General features: G+C 43.0%; 2 protein-coding genes across 8 annotated transcripts; one reads left to right on the top strand and one right to left on the bottom strand.

The window, feature by feature from the left end:
* Window positions 1-581: 581 nt before the first annotated feature.
* LOC115140839 (SMG9 nonsense mediated mRNA decay factor) lies at window positions 582-8,534 on the bottom strand. The gene is made up of 14 exons (XM_029679249.2): window positions 8,403-8,534; window positions 7,405-7,566; window positions 7,240-7,314; window positions 6,878-7,112; window positions 6,692-6,789; window positions 3,382-3,494; window positions 3,119-3,230; window positions 2,892-2,987; window positions 2,592-2,677; window positions 2,156-2,262; window positions 1,961-2,068; window positions 1,628-1,753; window positions 1,363-1,507; window positions 582-1,238 (listed from the first exon to the last, which is right to left on the bottom strand). Exons 2-14 carry the CDS (start codon window positions 7,546-7,548, stop codon window positions 1,160-1,162), a joined length of 1,524 nt encoding a protein of 507 aa, XP_029535109.1. The 5' UTR covers window positions 7,549-7,566; window positions 8,403-8,534; the 3' UTR covers window positions 582-1,159.
* On the top strand, window positions 7,747-17,445 carry LOC115140826 (zinc finger protein 699-like). 7 transcript variants are annotated; one of them, XM_029679222.2, is made up of 4 exons: window positions 7,747-8,155; window positions 10,924-11,042; window positions 11,379-11,429; window positions 13,448-17,445. In XM_029679222.2, exons 2-4 carry the CDS (start codon window positions 10,935-10,937, stop codon window positions 16,712-16,714), a joined length of 3,426 nt encoding a protein of 1,141 aa, XP_029535082.2. In that variant the 5' UTR covers window positions 7,747-8,155; window positions 10,924-10,934; the 3' UTR covers window positions 16,715-17,445. The 7 variants fall into 7 exon arrangements, with proteins under 7 accessions (XP_029535082.2, XP_029535081.2, XP_029535079.2 ...); XM_029679221.2 differs by having other exon boundaries at window positions 7,747-8,202; XM_029679219.2 differs by lacking the exon at window positions 7,747-8,155 and adding an exon at window positions 8,904-10,122.
* The last annotated feature ends 27 nt before the right edge of the window (window positions 17,446-17,472 follow it).

Genomic DNA, 17,472 nt, shown 5'->3' with positions numbered 1-17,472 from the left:
CCCCTCTGAACAAGGAGATAAGACAATACGCATCAAGATTCTGACCAAGGCATCTGGGTCAACATTGATGGTGGATGAGTACTTCTTGAGTACCATTCCAGTCTTGGGCTCCATGAGGTATGTCTTATGGCACCACCTACTACATGCTGAAGATCTGTCTGAAGATGCACAAAATTTACTGAAGAAGGCTCTGAAGGCCGATGAGTGAGAATGTCAGAGACTGTTTTGATTGTGTTTATCAAGATCGAGGGATGTTTTTTCATAAGTGCCATTTATTAAATAAGGAAAATGTATATTGCCCAAAAATATACATGAAATTCATTTTGCATATCCATACTAATTTAATCTCTATAACCTACAGCATGAAATCTATTCTTTTTTTTAAAGGATTCTATCACCACCATGACAGTCAGATGATTGCATAATCCCAAAATGTTTTTTTTGCTTATGGATTTGAAACGAATCCTAGTTAATACTTAATATTACTGACCTGAAATGTAAAGGTGGTTTACAAAGGATTTATACTCTTTCAGAATGTTCTTACAATATTCTTATGTTATTACATCAGAAGAAGGGAGAAATAACAGAGTATATCGGTTTAATGTTAATGATTACATCATATTTTTTATAAATTCTTGTCAAGTTGCAGAAGTGTCTAGTCCTGAATCTCAGCTCCATCTTTACATAATAAACAAATCAAAACATTTCAGGTGAACAGGTAACAAATACTTTAGACAATCACACATTTTGAAATAAAAATGAAGCACCGCTGTATGCTTCAAGAAAATATTACTTTCACCATTTGCATCATGTTAGTCAGAATGTATCTTTCAAAGTCAGTCATTTTCTGTACCATCTGAATCTTCTAACACTTAGCAGGGTTATTTACGGTCACATTGACACCTGAATCTTATCAGCTGTCCCCTTTTCTCCCTCTGTTACAAAGACACCAAAGTTGAACTATCTGTAGCTCCATGAGATGAGATGGACCTCTCCTCAACATCAAGCACCTCATATCACCACTGACTGAACCTGTGAGCCCAATAGTACTGGCACTGTCCATCTCCAGACCCACCTCTCTCTGTCTCTTCTGGTCCTGATGTAGGACAGGGACATCCATTTCCTCCAGTATATTCAGAACAACAGGTTGACATTGTTGTTAGGCCTGTAGACGGCTGTATTCAGACAGGGCTGAGGACTTCTTCACCCCGTCCCAGATGCGAGCTGCATAGTGAAACCTGTCACAACATAACAGTCAAACATATTTTCGAGTACAGTTTTGCCTAATTTCCAGCCAATCACAAAATGTATACAGTGAGTGACAGACACGCCAACACTTGTGTCCCTCTGTGCTTCCCTTACCAGTTCTTTTCTGTGAGGATGGTGTGTGACAGCTGACAGCGGGACATGGCCAGGATTTGGCTGCGGAGCTTGGAGACCTGAGAGGAGAAGGTAGGGTGTCCTCTGTAGCCCGGGAGGAGAGAGAAGAGAGGGGCGGACCCAGACCCTAGAACAAAACACCAAGACACAGACATGGGGAATCAGTATCACAAAGGAATGAGAGAGGAGAACATCCACAAATATAGACAGAAGTGTGTGAAAACTAAGACATGGTATTTGCTCTGACCTGCTTTGGTTAGAGCGTCCTCCCCCTCATTCTCCATGAGGGGCAGCAGGAACATGTTGACCTCTGTTTCCAGGTAGTCGCGGTCCAGGCCAGGGAAAATATTACAGTCCAGCATGGACAAAGTGCCTGCATACAGAAATCAATACATGCTAACTAAACCCATGTCTGCACACTTTATGGGGCTTTTTAATGACATTTGTCACTGCTTTGCACTTCTCACCCTTCAAAAAGATGCACCATGCAGGAATCCTAATATATAAACAACACAATAGTATAGTGTTTAAATATGTGAATGTTGTGATAAGCCTGTTGGTACATCCTCTCCAGTCTAACCTTTGTATTTCAGATGGGAGTGGGCCATCAGCTTGTCCACTGCCATATGCATCTTCTTCAGGTTTCTGGGACAGAACTCATCACGACTAGATTTGTTCTGCAGGAACACTAGACAACAGAACAACACATTATTGAGCGTTCAGTACACTGAGCCGGAAACTAGAGTGTGTGTGCGTCTGTTGCTGCGTCTGTCACCTATGTGAGGGTAGTACTCTGATCCCTCTTCGTTGCCAGAAGAACCAGTGCTGTCATGGCTGGCTGAGGGGGTGGAGGGCTTCAACATCTCTGCTGTCTGGAGGAACCTGGTCAGAGACAATATCATCATCACCACAGAGACACTTCGTACAACCTGGTCAGAATATTCACACAGCACAACAAACATGAATATGATATCAAAACATTCCCAATGGTGACAGTGGAATGGACGAGAGGTTGTAAAACATTTCCCCAAAAATATTTCCATGGTGATAAGTGGAAAAGGTAATGCCACAGCCAAAATACACTCAGACACGGAACAAGGAACAACACCCTCCAATAATGATCCTACCCGCCCTGATTTGAAAACCCCATGATAAGCATCAGTGAATCAGTGCTAATGGGCTCTTTTTTTCCAGACAGGTGGGGTGGTTACCTGTAGAGGTTGATGTCAGTGAACCAGTCTTGAATCACAATGACCACGTGGCACACTGTGAACAGGAAGGCAGTGATCTGAAGAGACTGATTCAAAAAGAGGAGAGGTGAAAGATTGAGTTATAACACCTTAAGAGAACAGTAGAACTTACAAGCCGACTTCAACATACAGTATGGGAACACGTTATGCAAACAGACAGATGTTTTAAGACTCAATCCTAAAACTGGATCAGATTAGACAGGAAGTAGCGCTCCTTTAGAGCCTCTGTTGCCCAGTGCCCCCTGCTGGCCCCTCACTGACTTGCATCTCCACATAGGTGTGAGGGAGGTTGTACTCTGGAGGCAGCTTGCGGTCGTTGTTGATGAGGTGATCCAAAATGGAGGGGCTGAGAATGGGCTGGAGAAACACACAGGGAAGAGGAACACATTGGTATAGAAAATAATGTTGGCGCAAGAAGAATGGTACATGAATAAATACCAAATTAGAGATACAGCAAATTGCCTTAACCGCTGATGCTTTAATCTGACCTGTGTGTCCAAGAAGATGACTCTTTCCTGGGTAATGTAGAAGTCAATACCAGTGCTCTGGTTCCCTCCTCTCTCTTTGATCTCCTGAGTCTGAGCCCTGAACACATAGCCCCTACACAAACACACAGATACAATACAACCATCTGTTACCGTTTACTTTCAAATTGAATTACATTCATTTAGACTAACAATATACAACACAATATTCCCTGTCTTTATAGATGGAAAGAGCTCCATGTAAGGAGGTGCCAATAGAACAATACCTTTGGTCTTCTTCAGGTGCGTTGGCAGACAGGAGAGACATGATGGTGGATTTCCCTGTTCCCTGCAGGCCAATGACTCCCACTACCAACATGTCTGTCTGGTCCCTTAGGTACTGTAACACAGGACAACACAACATGTCTGTCTGGCTCAGTGTTCCTCTGGAAAAATGTGTAGCAGTGGGGAAAACGGTCGCAGTGGAGGGGGTTAAGAGGTGGGTCCAGATCTTCCCGGAAAATGTTTATGTTGAAGGACTGAGAAGCACATTTGTGATTTTTTTTTAAAGCCCATTCTTCTCCAAAATGAATGAAAATAACATTATGCTGACACCATCTAAATGATCATTTCCACCTTCAGAAGTGAGCCCAATAATATATTGGTAAAATTATTTTAATATATTGGACCATGCATGGTCAATATTATCAGGTACGGTATTAGCGATAAGCATTATCACCTGTAGCCCAACCAAAAAAAGGCATAGTGTCTAGAAATAAATTGGCTGAAGCATGGGGTCACGACCTGCATTTACCCTATTGAGCTAATCATTAGCTAGATCCCAAATGGGATATTTTAATTAAAACTTCTTTAGGCTAGGGGGTGTTATTTTCACGTCCGGATGAAAAGCGCGCCCAAAGTAAACTACCTATACTCAGGCCCAGAAGCTAGGATATGCATATTATTAGTAGATTTGGATAGAAAACACTGAAGTTTCTAAAACTGATTTAATGATGTCTGTGAGTATAACAGAACTTATTTGGCAGGCGAAACCCCAAGGACAAACCATCCAGGATTTTTATTTTTTGAGGTCTCTCTTTTCAATGGGTTTTCTATGGTGATCTGGATTTCTAAGGAACTTGCTTGCAGTTCCTATCGCTTCCACTGGATGTCAACAGTCTTTAGAAATGGGTTGATGTTTTTCCTTTGTGTAATGAAGAAGTAAGGCAGTTCAGAATGAAGGGTCAAATGAAGTGAACTGTTTGTTAGTGTACACTTTGTTTTTGTCCGGTATTGAACACAGTTTATCCCGTCTTAAATTTTATTGATTATTTACCTAAGAAAATACGTAAAGTTGTATTAGGAAAGTTGTTTGAAATGTTTGGACAAAGATTACAGGTAACTTATGAGAGATTTTATAGTCATTTTGCGCGACTTGGAACCAGTGTTTTTCTGGATCAAACGCGCCAAATAAATGGACATTTTGGATATATAACGACGGAATTAATCTAACAAAAGGACCATTTGTGATGTTTATGGGACATATTGGAGTGCCAACAGAAGAAGCTCGTCAAAGTTAAGGCATGAATTATCTTTATTTCTGAGTTTCGTGTCGCGCCTGGCGGGTTGAATTATGATTGTCTGTGTTTGTTTGGTGGGGTGCTATTCTCAGATAATCGCATGGTTTCCTTCGCCGTAAAGCCCTTTTGAAATCTGACATGTTGGCTGGATTAACAAGTGTAGCTATAATTTGGTGTATTGCATGTGTGATTTCATGAAAGTTTAATATTTCTAATAATTTAATTTGAATTTGGCGCTCTGCCATTTCACCGGATGTTGTCAAATCGATCCCGTTAATGGGATTTGATCCCTAAGATAGTTAGCATCATATTCATGAATTTGTCCCAAAACAAACTGTGCATTATGAATTGATGTGCATTGACTGCTTGTCAGAATGGATGTTTACCTCCTTATGGCACTCGCAACTTACATCTGCCTTGAGAGGAATATTTCTCTCACATAGAAGGCACAACAACAAACCGATTAGGTAAACTGTTATACTATGGGGTTTTGAGGTCGACTGATTATGATTTTTCAACGCCGATACCGATTATTGGAGGACCAAAAAAAGCTGCTACCGATTAGTCGGATGATTTTTATTTATATATATTTGTAATAATGACAATTACAACAATACTGAATGAACACTTATTTTAACTTAATATAATGCATCAATAAAATCAATTTAGTCTCAAACAAAGTGTTGGAGAAGAAAGTAAAAGTGCAATAAGAAGTTAAGGGTAAGAAGTTTTACGTTGTAGTTATAGGTCTATTTCTCTCTATACCATTTGTATTTCATATACCTTTGACTATTGGATGTTCTTATAGGCACTATAGTATTGCCAGCCTAATCTCGGGAGTTGATAGGCTTGAAGTAATAAACAGCGCAATGCTTGAAGCACAGCGAAGAGCTGCAGGCAAAAGTAGGAAAGTGCGTTTTGAATGAATGCTTATGAGCCTGCTGCTGCCTACCACCGCTCAGTCAGACTGCTCTATCAAATATCAAATCATAGACAATTAAAATAACACACAGAAATACGAGCCTTAGGTCATTAATATGATCAAATCCAGAAACGATCATTTCGAAAACAAAACGTTTATTCTTTCAGTGAAATACGGAACCGTTCAGTATTTTATCTAATGGGTGGCATCCCTAAGTCTAAATATTGCTGTTACATTGCACAACCTTCAATGTCATAATTATGTACAATTCTGGCAAATTAATTACAGTCTTTGTTAGGAAGAAATGGTCTTCACAGAGTTCGCAACGAGCCAGGCGGCCCAAACTGCTGCATATACCCTGACTCTGCTTACATAGAACACAAGATAAGTGACACAATTTCCTTAGTTAAAAGAATATAAATATTCTTATGCAGGTTTAAAAATATATACTTGTGTATTGATTTTAAAGAAAGGCATTGATGTTTATGGTTAGGTACACCTTGGTGCAACAACAGTGCTTTTTCGTGAATAGCTTGTTAAATCGTCACCCATTTGGCGAAGTAGTAAATTAACAGGCACCGCATCGATTATATGCCACGCAGGACAAGCTAGATAAACTAGTAATATCATCAACCATGTAGTTAACTAGTGATTATGTTAAGATTGATTGTTTTTTATAAGTTAAGTTTAATGCTAGCTAGCAACTTACCTTGGCTCCTTACTGCACTCGCGTAACAGGTAGTCAGCCTGCCATGCAGTCTCCTCGTGGAGTGCAATGTAATCGGCCATAATCGGTGTCCAAAAATGTTGATTACCGATTGTTATGAAAACTTGATATCGGCCATTCCGATTAATCGGTCGACCTCTAATGGTGTTGTCTGGTTTTTCTATTCATTTATTTTGCAAAGTTCATGTGGACTGTCCTAGCATCTTCAAAGTGCCACAGCTAAATGACTGCAGCAGAAACACTGATCTGGTCCCTTAGATACTGTAATGCAGGACAATAAATCTGTTACACAACATGGAACATGTTGCCTGGCTACAGATCTGTTACACATGTGTATGGGATGACAACAATAATCGGAAGAGCTTTACCTCCATGGCGCTGTCACACCAGTTCATCTGATCGTCCACCAGCTTGATGCTGTGCTTCATCTTCTCAGGGGGGACGAGCTTGGTCTGGCCAATCACAGCTGTAAGTAATGTGCATGTGTTAGAGATTGTATTCACAATAAACACTTATGTTGGCTAGGGTAATGCTGATGACCAGTATTGACTCACGGTCGACAGCACCGCTGGAAGCAGCTGCTCCCATGCCTCTGTTTTGGATCTGGTAGACAGGTTGGGTAGGGCGCTGGCCCTCCCTCTCTAGCTTTGAGGCCCCAGAGCCAGAGGCCGGAGAAGCCACCTCAGGAGGGGTCCCTGGTTTCCCCCCGTCCTCCCTGGACTTGATGAGCATGATGGGCTTCTCCAGGGCCTGGCCTCCACTGGTGGGTACACTCTGGGAAGGCTTGGACTGAAACAAAACAAGAGCCAATGCATTATACTTGTTGTATTTACTGCCAAGAACCATGCATCTGAATTAATTAAAACCTTTAGTCAGCTTACAGACAACAACCTTCAGTAAGAGCATCTCTTTTTACCCGTTCTCCAGGGGGTTTGGCCAGGATGATGGGGGTCTTCTGAAGGAGTGGTCCTGGAGGCTCCTCACTGCCATCCTTAAAAGACCAGATGAGAACTACAATAAACTAAGGTAGCCCATATAGATAATTTTCCCACATAGGAAAGCCTTGCACTCTTGTCCTTACCCTGCGTTCTCTGGGGACATATTCCCGATCTCGACTGGGACCAGAGAGGTTTTGCCCCGGGGGACCCACATCCCTGTCTCTGCGTCGCCTTCTCCTCCTTCCCTGTCCGTACATGCCAGGTTGACTGTGGCCAGATTCTGACATGTTGCACACTGTGGTCAACTGTCAAAATAACACAGGAACAGATAGCTACAACATCAGTTCAAATGTAATGCATTCTGATCTAATGAAATGCAGTGGCTAGCTACAGTAACATATTTGGGTGGAATGGATCTGAGGAGTCGCTTTTTTCACACTTCAGGGTTCTTAAAAGCGGAAGTAGCTGCAGGTGGGTAGGCGCACTTCCGGCAACAGAAATGCCAATGGCGGAATCGCGAAACATACGTTTTTGTAGTGTCCCGCAGTGCTCAAATTCCAAACATAAACAGACATATTTCCCCGAACAATGATGAACTGAAGTAGTAGTGTGGGCAGGAAATTAAGATAGGTCGAGGAAGAACATACGGTATATTTGCAGCTTACATTTCAACCCTAGCGAATATCTTCCTACGTCAGACCGCAAGGGTCTGAAGCCGGGGGCTGTTCCTAGACATTTTCAATGGAAGGACTATCATCCCGCAACTACCTGAATATAAAAGGGCAAATGCTCGTCTTGGAGTTGATGTTCGAGAAACCGAGAACCAGGAGCCGGACACTTAACTGCTCTTGTGTTGCTGGCGACCACGACTACGCGAAACCTCCTCTTGTTAACGTTAAGTAGTGAATGTCTATTATTAGCTAGATCAACTCGCTGCCCAGGTAAAGTGTACGGGAACATTTTAAATATAAGATATATATACTACATGAACAAACCATAGAAATGACCATAGTTTTAGCCGGGGAAATTGCAATGATTGAATGAACGCCACTAGTCTTTCCAGGCCAACGACGCATATATTTAAAACACGTTCACCCGTCTATCATTTTACAATACATATAGCTATTTCGTTAACACTTACATTGTGCGATTAATTTGGTTTTCAAGAAGGATTAGCTAATTGCTTTCCAGATAGAATCCACAAAACGGAAACAAAATCAGATGGTAACGCTGAAGTACAGCTCTCAAATTCTTTCGTTGGGAAACGAAGCCAGCTGCATAGGTTCCGGGCAGTTCAACGTGGTTTTGCTGCACGACAGGGGTCTTATTCATTACGCAAATTCTGATGTAAAATGGAAAACGTTTTGCAACGAATACGATAGTTTTTATTTGATATATTCAAGTAGGTAGGTGCTAGGTCCCGCCCCGTTTCGTTTGCTCTGTTTTCTTCCCTTTGGTTTTCAAACGGTAAACGCTTTCCGTTGCAAGACGTAATGAATGCACCCCATAATTCCATGTTTTGTACACTAATTGGAGTTCCAATATTTTGTAAATGCAGTGTAAAATGTAGCACCGTTCATGTAGTTCAGGCATACTTTTAGCTAATCATGTTATATATATATATATATATATATATATATATATTATATATATTACAGACCTGGCATGCAGGATAAACATGGTGTCACAATAATTTCAGATGGATTTTGAAATGTCCTCTAAATGAACCTAGAATTAATCATGTGAATAGGCTTCAGTGCACAGATTTCAAACCATACATGCATGTGTAATGAGCCAGTGCCATAAAAACATGTTATTTTGTTGTAGAGGGTTAATATACAATATTTAGTCTTATTTACATATACAATATTTAGTCTTATTTAAATATAAATATTTAGTCTTACACTCTGGTAAAAATATCAAAACTGTATTCCTCCGACTCGTCAGGAAAGCATGTAGTTTATTAGGCTACAGATTACATTAATTATGATGAACTTCAGAGTGGTGAAGTGCATGGTAGTGCATCTGTAGAGTTGAAAATGAGATGGAAACCCATTTAACTTGTATTTTTTTATTAAAAAAATGGGAATTTAACAGCAAATTGTATTTTTACGCACAGTATTTTATCTGCAACAAATCAATTTGGTGGGAAAATGCGCACATTGTTTTTATGCGGATTTTGGAATATTCACATGATAATCTGTCACCAATTGGATGGAAACCTAGCTAGTGATGCAAAACTGAAGAAATAATAATCAAATAGAACCACGTGCATTTTTGTAGGCCTATATGGTATGATATCATGATCTAGTGCAGGAAGGTTTTATGACTATGTTATTGTCATTAGATTGTGCCATTAGGTTGTAGAGAAGATAAGTGCCCTACACATAACCTAAAAATAGTAATTTAGCTACTTAACAACAATATCGTCCTATTGTTACTAATTTAAATTCCTCACTTAGCAAATAAAATAGTCCTAATAATATAATAAGTTGAAATGGCATCACATTTAAATCCTCAATTATTGTATGCCCTTATGGACAGGGGTTACATTATGGTAAACAAAGGTACAGTGTGTAGTTTCTACAGCAGTCTTTCAACTTGCAATAGAAGTATGTGTAGCCTAATTATGAATGTGTTTGTTTATTTGTTAGTTTTTTTGTAAATGTGTGGAATTCGTTTAAATAAAATATGAATACTGGGAGTTGTAGTATAGCGTTTAGAAAGATGTCCACTGGTGCATACTGGGAGCTGTAGTCTTCACACTGACTCCACCCATTCCTGTTAAAACAGGAAATATAGAATAAATGATGGAAGCCAAAGCAGGGATCATTAACGTTTTAAAAATGACTTAATAAAAGGTAATGTTTTTTGAAATGTTGCTACAGTTATGTACAATTCGTAGTAGGTGTTAGCTATGTAATTTAAGTCAAAAAATGAATGAATCATTGTCAATTTCGCACGTGCACCAAACCAACGACATTATCGAATGGGGTAACGCGTTCTCTATTGATAACAACAACGTTGAGCGCGTCATTGCTTTGGAGAAAAATTGTTACGTCATCCTCACATTTGAGAATTAGCTTGTACGTTAGTGAGCGATGTAGCTACACACCTGTGTAGTTTAGAGTACATAATTGGAATAACTTGTTGTCTCATATCTTGTTATGGGTGTATTCTTGACGCTATTCTGTTGCAAAACGTTTCGTGAACGGGTGGGACTTACCTGCATTTGTCCAATTTGCAATTGTTTGGACTAATGATGACACCCTAGGTTGTCTGAATAAAAACATTTGATGATAACTTGTGAAGTAGCAATCTGCGTTGCCCAGCTAACGGTAACGTTAGTACCAGGAATAGGCGACCGTTCCAAGTAGCTAGTAACGTTAGTGGTTAGCTGTACAATATAATGGAAGTTAGCAACCCGCTTGGTCAATATTAGCAACGTTTTGCAGAAACTGACATTAGTACTAATATTTTGCCTTTGAGAGTTGAACTATCACAGTAATACCGAAGATACTGGTAACTAACCCTTCTTCTATCTGTGATACAGTAGTAGCAAGTTATTCTGACTTAATCCATGTCACTATATCATCTGTGTGTCAGTCAGTGTCTGTGTGTGTGGATTTCTCTTTGCTTACTTTGTGTCACTCAAAATGTAGGGAGCCAGTATATGGTTGCTATGGAGATGGCTGCTGAAGACATAGTGATTCAGGAGACCTTGGGGGCAGAGGTGGAGCTACTGGAGGATATGAACAAAGCCCACAAGAAGAGTCCACCGGTGAGTTGTTTAAACAGAGTTGATACAGGCCAGAGACATTGGTTATCAATGATACCCTATCAGTGTTCCCAGTGGGATGTCATCCATCCCAAATTATGTACAGCGGGAGAGTACATATCATTTTGATAGGTGTCAATTTAGATACTGATTAGTTGGATGAATTTTTCATTATTTACATTTTTAAACCAAATTCCTTTTTGGTCAATTCAGTCTGGCATGGAAATGGAATTGGCTCTGTATCCCTCTTGAATGTATCCCTATCTATACTTCTCTCTTTCCTCTCTCAATGCCTCTTCTCCATCAGCTGCCTTGTTGTTTCTCCTTTCTCCTCTGCAGGACAGGGAACACTCTGAAAATCACAACTTTATTTCTACTCCTGTACACTTGGTACTTTTGATATGTTTTTCTTTATGTAGACTATTAAAGGAGACGTTCACTCTTTTGAAATAAATCTGTATTTTGGATGTAAATGGCATGTTATTGAAGTACCCAGACATTTCTTTTTGCGATTTCACTTGTTTTTGGGAAGTGTACCCCAACAGCGATATACTTCCTCATACTCGTTTAGCAGTTACAAGGGCATTATAAAACATCAACAAAGGCTCCAAAAACACTCAAGTACATCTTTTTTAGAAACATCAACTCTATCAGTATAGTGATGCAGGTCTTTGGATATTGTACACATGAAATTGTGTGATCCAAACTTTATCCGCACCGTTATATTCCATTTTGTGTGACTCCAGTGATACTTCTCCGTGTAACCCATGATACTTTTCCATGTGTGTATGTGCAGGCTACATGGAGAAGTGGCACAGATGGATAGGGGAAACTGCTCGAGTCGCACGAAACGTTGGTAGCCATGAAGTGCTTTTAAAGGCTGGTCATGGCTCACATCAACATTATCCTCCCGGATACCCTAGACCCACTCCAATTCGCATAGCGCCCCAACAGATCCACAGATGACACAATCTCAATCACACTCCACACTGCCCTTTCTCACCTGGACAAAAGGAACACCTATGTGAGAATGCTGTTCATTGACTACAGCTCGGCTTTCAACACCATAGTGCCCACGAAGCTCATCACTAAGCTAAGGACCCTGGGACTAAACACCTTCCTCTGCAACTGGATCCTGGACTTCCTGACGGGCCGCCCCCAGGTGGTAAGGGTAGGCAACAACACATCTTCCACGCTGATCCTCAACACAGGGGCCCCTCCGGGGTGTGTACTTAGTCCCCTCCTGTACTCCCTGTTCACCCACGACTGCGTGGCCAAACACAACTCCAACACCATCATTACGTTTGCAGAAGACAAAACAGTGGTAAGCCTAATCACCGACAACGATAAGACGGCCTATAGGGAGGAGGTCAGAGAACTGGCAGTGTGGTGCCAGGACAACAACCTCTCCCTCAGTGTGAGCAAGACAAAGGAGCTGATCATGGACTACATACAGGAAAAGCCGGGCCGAACATGCCCCCATTAACATCAACGAGGCTGTAGTGGAGCGGGTCAAGAGTTTCAAGTTCCTTGGTGGTGTCCACATCACCAACAAACTATAATGGTCCAAACATACCAAGACAATCATGAAGAGGGAACAACAAAACATTTCCCCTCAGGAGACTGAAAAGATTTGGCATCGGTCCCCAGATCTTCAAAAGGTTCAACAGCTGCACCATCGAGAGTATCTTGACTAGGTGCATCACCGCCTGGTATGGCAACTGCTCGACATCTGACCGTAAGGCGCTACAGAGGGTAGTGCGTATGCCCCAGTACATCACTGGGGCCAAGCTTCCTGCCATCCAGGACCTATATAATCGGTGGTGTCAGAGGAAAGCCCATAAAATTGTCAGACTCCAGTCACCCAAGTTATAGACTGTTTTCACTGCTACCGCACGGCAAGCAGTGCCGGAGCGCCAAGTCTAGAACCAAAAGGCTCCTCAACAGCGGCTACCCCCAAGCCATAAGACTGCTGAACAATTAATCAAATGGCCACCGGACTATTTACATTGTTGTGTTCAGCGATTGTGACAGATAAAGTTTGATTTGATAAAGGTGTGATTAAAGTTCGGAATGACAGAATATCATGTGTATTGCTGGTGGGGTAAGTTTCTCAAAAACAAGTGAAATCTCAGTGTCTGCATACTTCAATAAAATGCCATTTACATCCAAAATACAGAACATATCATTTTAATAAATTGATTAAGAAAAACTACTCTGGCTGTTAGGCTTTGAATATGCTGTTTCCAATGCTCTATTTATTGACATTCACTAGTCCCTGCATCATATGTAAGCAATTGGCAAACAATAATATATTTGTGGTCAGTCAATAGTCATCACTTTGTAAACTATTGATTGATTAATTTACTCACTTTGTCTCTAATAAGTAATTTTGCTGTGAATTGCAGGAGATCCCCAGGTTTTCTGTGCCACGTCCGTTTTCCATGCCAGAGGACTCGAGTGACGATGATTGTGACCTGTCAGGGGACAGCATCTCTGCTTACGGCATGCATTCCATGGAGCTGGGGGGAAAGTGCTGGGAATGTGGCGTGCAATTCATGTCTGGCCAGGAGTTGATCGAACACTTTGAGAGCCACAGGTCCAAGGTCTCAACGTCCTGCAACATATGTCAGGTGACTTTCAGTCGCACAATATCACTGGCTAAGCACTTAGTCAACGCACACCCAAACTTAGTCCTCCATTGCAGTAACTGCCAGCTGCATTTCAGCAACTTGTGGGATCTCAACAAGCACATTGGAATACACTTGTTCACCGATTTGTTAAATACACCCCTTGAGGACATCTCAAATAAGGACTTGAATAGCAGTGAAGAGACTTTAAAGGGACAGTATACTCTACCTTCAGCCTTGGCCGTCAAACATGAGGACAACTCAAATGATGGCTTGAATGGCAGTGAGGAAACTTTAAAGGGACATTATACTGTACCTTCAGTGGTGGCTCTTGACCATGAGGACACCTCAAATGATGGCTTAAATGACAGTGAGGAGACTTTAAATGCACAGTGTACTCTACCTTCAGCAGTGACCCTAGACCATACGTATAGCATGGAAAGCAATGGGAAAATGACAAAGACCAGACATAGGCTGGAGGAGGAGGAAGATGTCAAACCAGACCCTTCCACTCTGACCCTAGGCCCCTCCATTCTGACTCCCTCACTGAGGATCCGTGTCATACTGGAGAGAGGGGTTGAGGTTGATGGCGCCCCCCTCCAGTCGGATGAGGCTATCAGCGATGGAGAGGGGAGTGAACATAGCGAAGACACTGAGAGTGCAGGAGGAACAGACAACGACAGGTTAACAGAGAGCAGCGGAGAAACTGATATCGATGAGGAGGACATCATGCTGAGTGAAGAAGAGCAGGAGGAAGTTAAAAGCAAACGGGAGGATAGGAAGAATGACATCCAGAGCGAAAAAGAGGACGAGGATGCTGAGATGCTTATTGACCAAGAGGGTGAGCCTTCCTCGTCTGAGCGGGAGTCAGAATTTGACCCAGAAGAGTTATCAGATTCTGACTCGGGGTCCAGCAGCACTGGGGAATCCAGTGGGTCTTCTTACACTCCTGTGCGCACACGGAAAGCCAAGACCCGGCCATCCCGGACTAAGCAGCCCCTGACCAAGTTGTCCCAGGTCAAGCCTTATTATTGCATCTATTGCACCAAAGGACCGTATCATAATATGGACTTTCATGTGAAGACCTGCAATATGAAGGACTTTCAATGCTCTTTATGCCAAGCCGTCTTCCCTACCGAGATGGCCATGTTGGACCATGAGGTTCGGACTCACTCTGAAGCCATATCGGGCCAAATGTACACCTGTGAGTTCTGCCGTCAGGTCTTCCCCGATCTGGCCATCTACAAAAACCACAACTGTCTCAAAAAAAACACATCCCCCCCATATGTCCCTGATCCCACTACGTGTATCCATTGTGGAACCGGGCCATTCACTAATATGGACGTCCATTTGAGAGGCTGCAGTTGGAAAGGTCTTACATGCACTGAGTGCAGGGTACTCTTCCATAATAGGAAGGCCCTGCAGAACCATAACGTTTCAGTTCACGGACAGCTTTCCACTATGTGTGCTGTTTGCGGCAGAGGGCCATTCACTGATATGGACTTCCATTTGAGGAGCTGCTCTAGGGATTGGTCCTTCCAATGCTCTGAGTGCAAAGTCCAATTTCCTTCTGAGAAATCCCTGGTGGACCATAATCTTCAATATCACAGTGCCACATCAAAGACCTCTGACCAAGGTGTCTGTGTTTATTGCGGCTGTGGACCATTCACTAGTCTGGACATCCACATGAGGACCTGCTCTAAGCAGAAGGGCTTAAAATGCTCTGTGTGCAAAGTTTTTTTTCCTACTGAATCGGTCCTGGCTGATCATATGGTTTGCTATCATAGCACCCCATACCATGTCCATAGCACCCCATACCAAGTCCAGAGCATCCCATACCAAGTCCAGAGCACAGACTCAGAGACCCCTGAAGGTACCTGTCTCTATTGTGGCAGAGGTCCATTCACTAGTCTGGATATCCACTTGAGGACCTGCTCTGGGAAGAAGGGCTTCAAATGCTTTGTTTGCAACGTTTTCTTTCCTACAGAGACAGCCCTGGCCGACCATAAGGTTCTCTTTCACAGTATCCCATCAGAGACCCCTGACAAAGGTACCTGTGACCATTGTGGCAAAGGGCCATTCACTAATCTGGACAACCACATGAAGACCTGCTCTAAGAGGAAGTGCATCCAATGTTCTGTGTGCAAGTTTTTCTTTCCTAGTGATGTTCTGGCCAACCATATGATTTCCTATCACAGTACCAAATCCCGAGTTCAGAGCCCAGTCACAGAGACGCCTGACAAAGGTGCCTGTGTCCATTGCGGCAGAGGGCCCTTCACTAGTCTAGAACATCACATGAAGTACTGCAATAAGCAGAAGGGTATCCAATGCATTATGTGTAAAGCTTACTTTCTTACTGAGGGCAGTCTGGTGGACCATATTGTTTTAGCTCACGCTGACAAGCTGGTCACCCAAGCTGGTGGGTCCTCCGCTACGACTTTCTCCTTCGTACCCATGGCTATCTCTACCACCTCAGGCCGGCAGAGCCCCAGTAGCTCCACCCTGATGTGTTGCAGTAGTCGAAATAAGGAGCTGAAACGACTGGCCCCAGTCCCTGTAGCTGATCAGGGCCCCAATGCAGTTGGACCGCTAACAGCTGCTGGACAGTCTACTGTGTCTCTGCCTAGAGTAATGCTGTCTACCACCTCCTCTTCCCAGCCAGCTGTTCCTGTGGTGGCCACCTTGCTCTTTGACAACACTGGTGGTGGTCCAGCGAAAATGGCCAGGCTGGTCCCAGTGGCCCCACAGACCAACCCTCCCAAACCTCAGGTCACGGCACCCATGCAGACTAACACAGCAAAGCCCCTTGGGCAGTTCTCTAACCTTCTGCAACAGACTGTCCATCAGGCAAAATCTGTCCAACAGCAGACACCCAGGCCCATTGCCCTAGCCATGGACCCTATCAGATCCCCCAACACCCCATCCCCTAGACCTGTCTCAGCCTCTGCCCCGGGGAAAATCACCATGATCCACCTCTCACCTGTCCATACCCCCCCTCTAGCGCAGTCTTCCCCCTTACCCGTGCCTTTGCCCCAGCCCCTCTAAGCATCATGTGTATGTTTGTGAATAGAAGTAAGGAGCTGGCCCTGGAGAAACGCATGAAGATGAGCTGGCGCTCCAAGTGCACCTACACCTGCCGCCAGTGCGGCGCCGTCTCGCAGCAGCCCTCGCTCAGTGTGAAGCACCGCTACCTCCACCGGGGCTCCCGGCAGTACCGCTGCCACTGTGGTAGGTCGTTCCTGCGGCGGTTGCACCTCCTGCGCCACTACCTCCAGCACGCCCAGGCCACCCGCTACATATGCACTGCCTGCGGGGAGACCTTCGACGGAGCAAAGTGCCTCGCACAGCACATGGTTGGAACTTCCAACACGACTCGATGTCCAGGTGACAGCATAACTTTGAAGCTGAGGAAAGAGTGCCGGATGCCCTTCTCCTGTCACTGTGGGCAGGTGTTTTGTAGGCCCGCTGCTTTTCTCTGGCACAAACTGAAAAACACCCAAAGGACTTAACACTGAAATGGGCCCAAAGCAGGGCCCTATTCAAAGCAGTGGTTTTTCCATGGCTCACACAGACAGGCAAGCCTATCATTTACTATGCTTAGGGATAGAAGAGGACAATGTAGTTTGTGGACTTGTTTGACTTTTTTCACTGTGAATGAAAGATGATACCTTATGAAATAATCTATGTATGTATTGGTTTAAAATGTGTTTTCACTTCCACTAAAACATTGTTTTTACCAAAAATACAATCATATTAAAATAATATATTTGACTTGAGTTGTCTTTAAGAGGTCATAGGTTATT

Source organism: Oncorhynchus nerka, linkage group LG14 (assembly GCF_034236695.1).
Source record: "Oncorhynchus nerka isolate Pitt River linkage group LG14, Oner_Uvic_2.0, whole genome shotgun sequence".
NCBI classification, from domain to species: domain Eukaryota; kingdom Metazoa; phylum Chordata; class Actinopteri; order Salmoniformes; family Salmonidae; genus Oncorhynchus; species Oncorhynchus nerka.
The sequence above is the reverse complement of the archived record's forward strand: the minus strand, read 5'-3'. Positions and strand labels throughout refer to the sequence as shown.

Excerpts from the sequence above, each read along its gene's own strand:
- LOC115140839 (XM_029679249.2), bottom strand. The coding sequence starts at position 7,548 with ATGTCAGAATCTGGCCACAGTCAACCTGGCATGTACGGACAGGGAAGG. Across the intron at positions 3,495-6,691 it reads GGTGTGACAGCGCCATGGAG|TACCTAAGGGACCAGACAGA; the intron begins GTAAAGCTCTTC and ends CCTGTGTTACAG. Across the intron at positions 3,231-3,381 it reads GCACCTGAAGAAGACCAAAG|GGGCTATGTGTTCAGGGCTC; the intron begins GTATTGTTCTAT and ends GTGTTTGTGTAG.
- LOC115140826 (XM_029679217.2), top strand. The coding sequence starts at position 10,842 with ATGTCACTATATCATCTGTGTGTCAGTCAGTGTCTGTGTGTGTGGATT. Across the intron at positions 11,043-11,378 it reads CCCACAAGAAGAGTCCACCG|GACAGGGAACACTCTGAAAA; the intron begins GTGAGTTGTTTA and ends TCTCCTCTGCAG. Across the intron at positions 11,430-13,447 it reads TTTCTACTCCTGTACACTTG|GAGATCCCCAGGTTTTCTGT; the intron begins GTACTTTTGATA and ends TGTGAATTGCAG.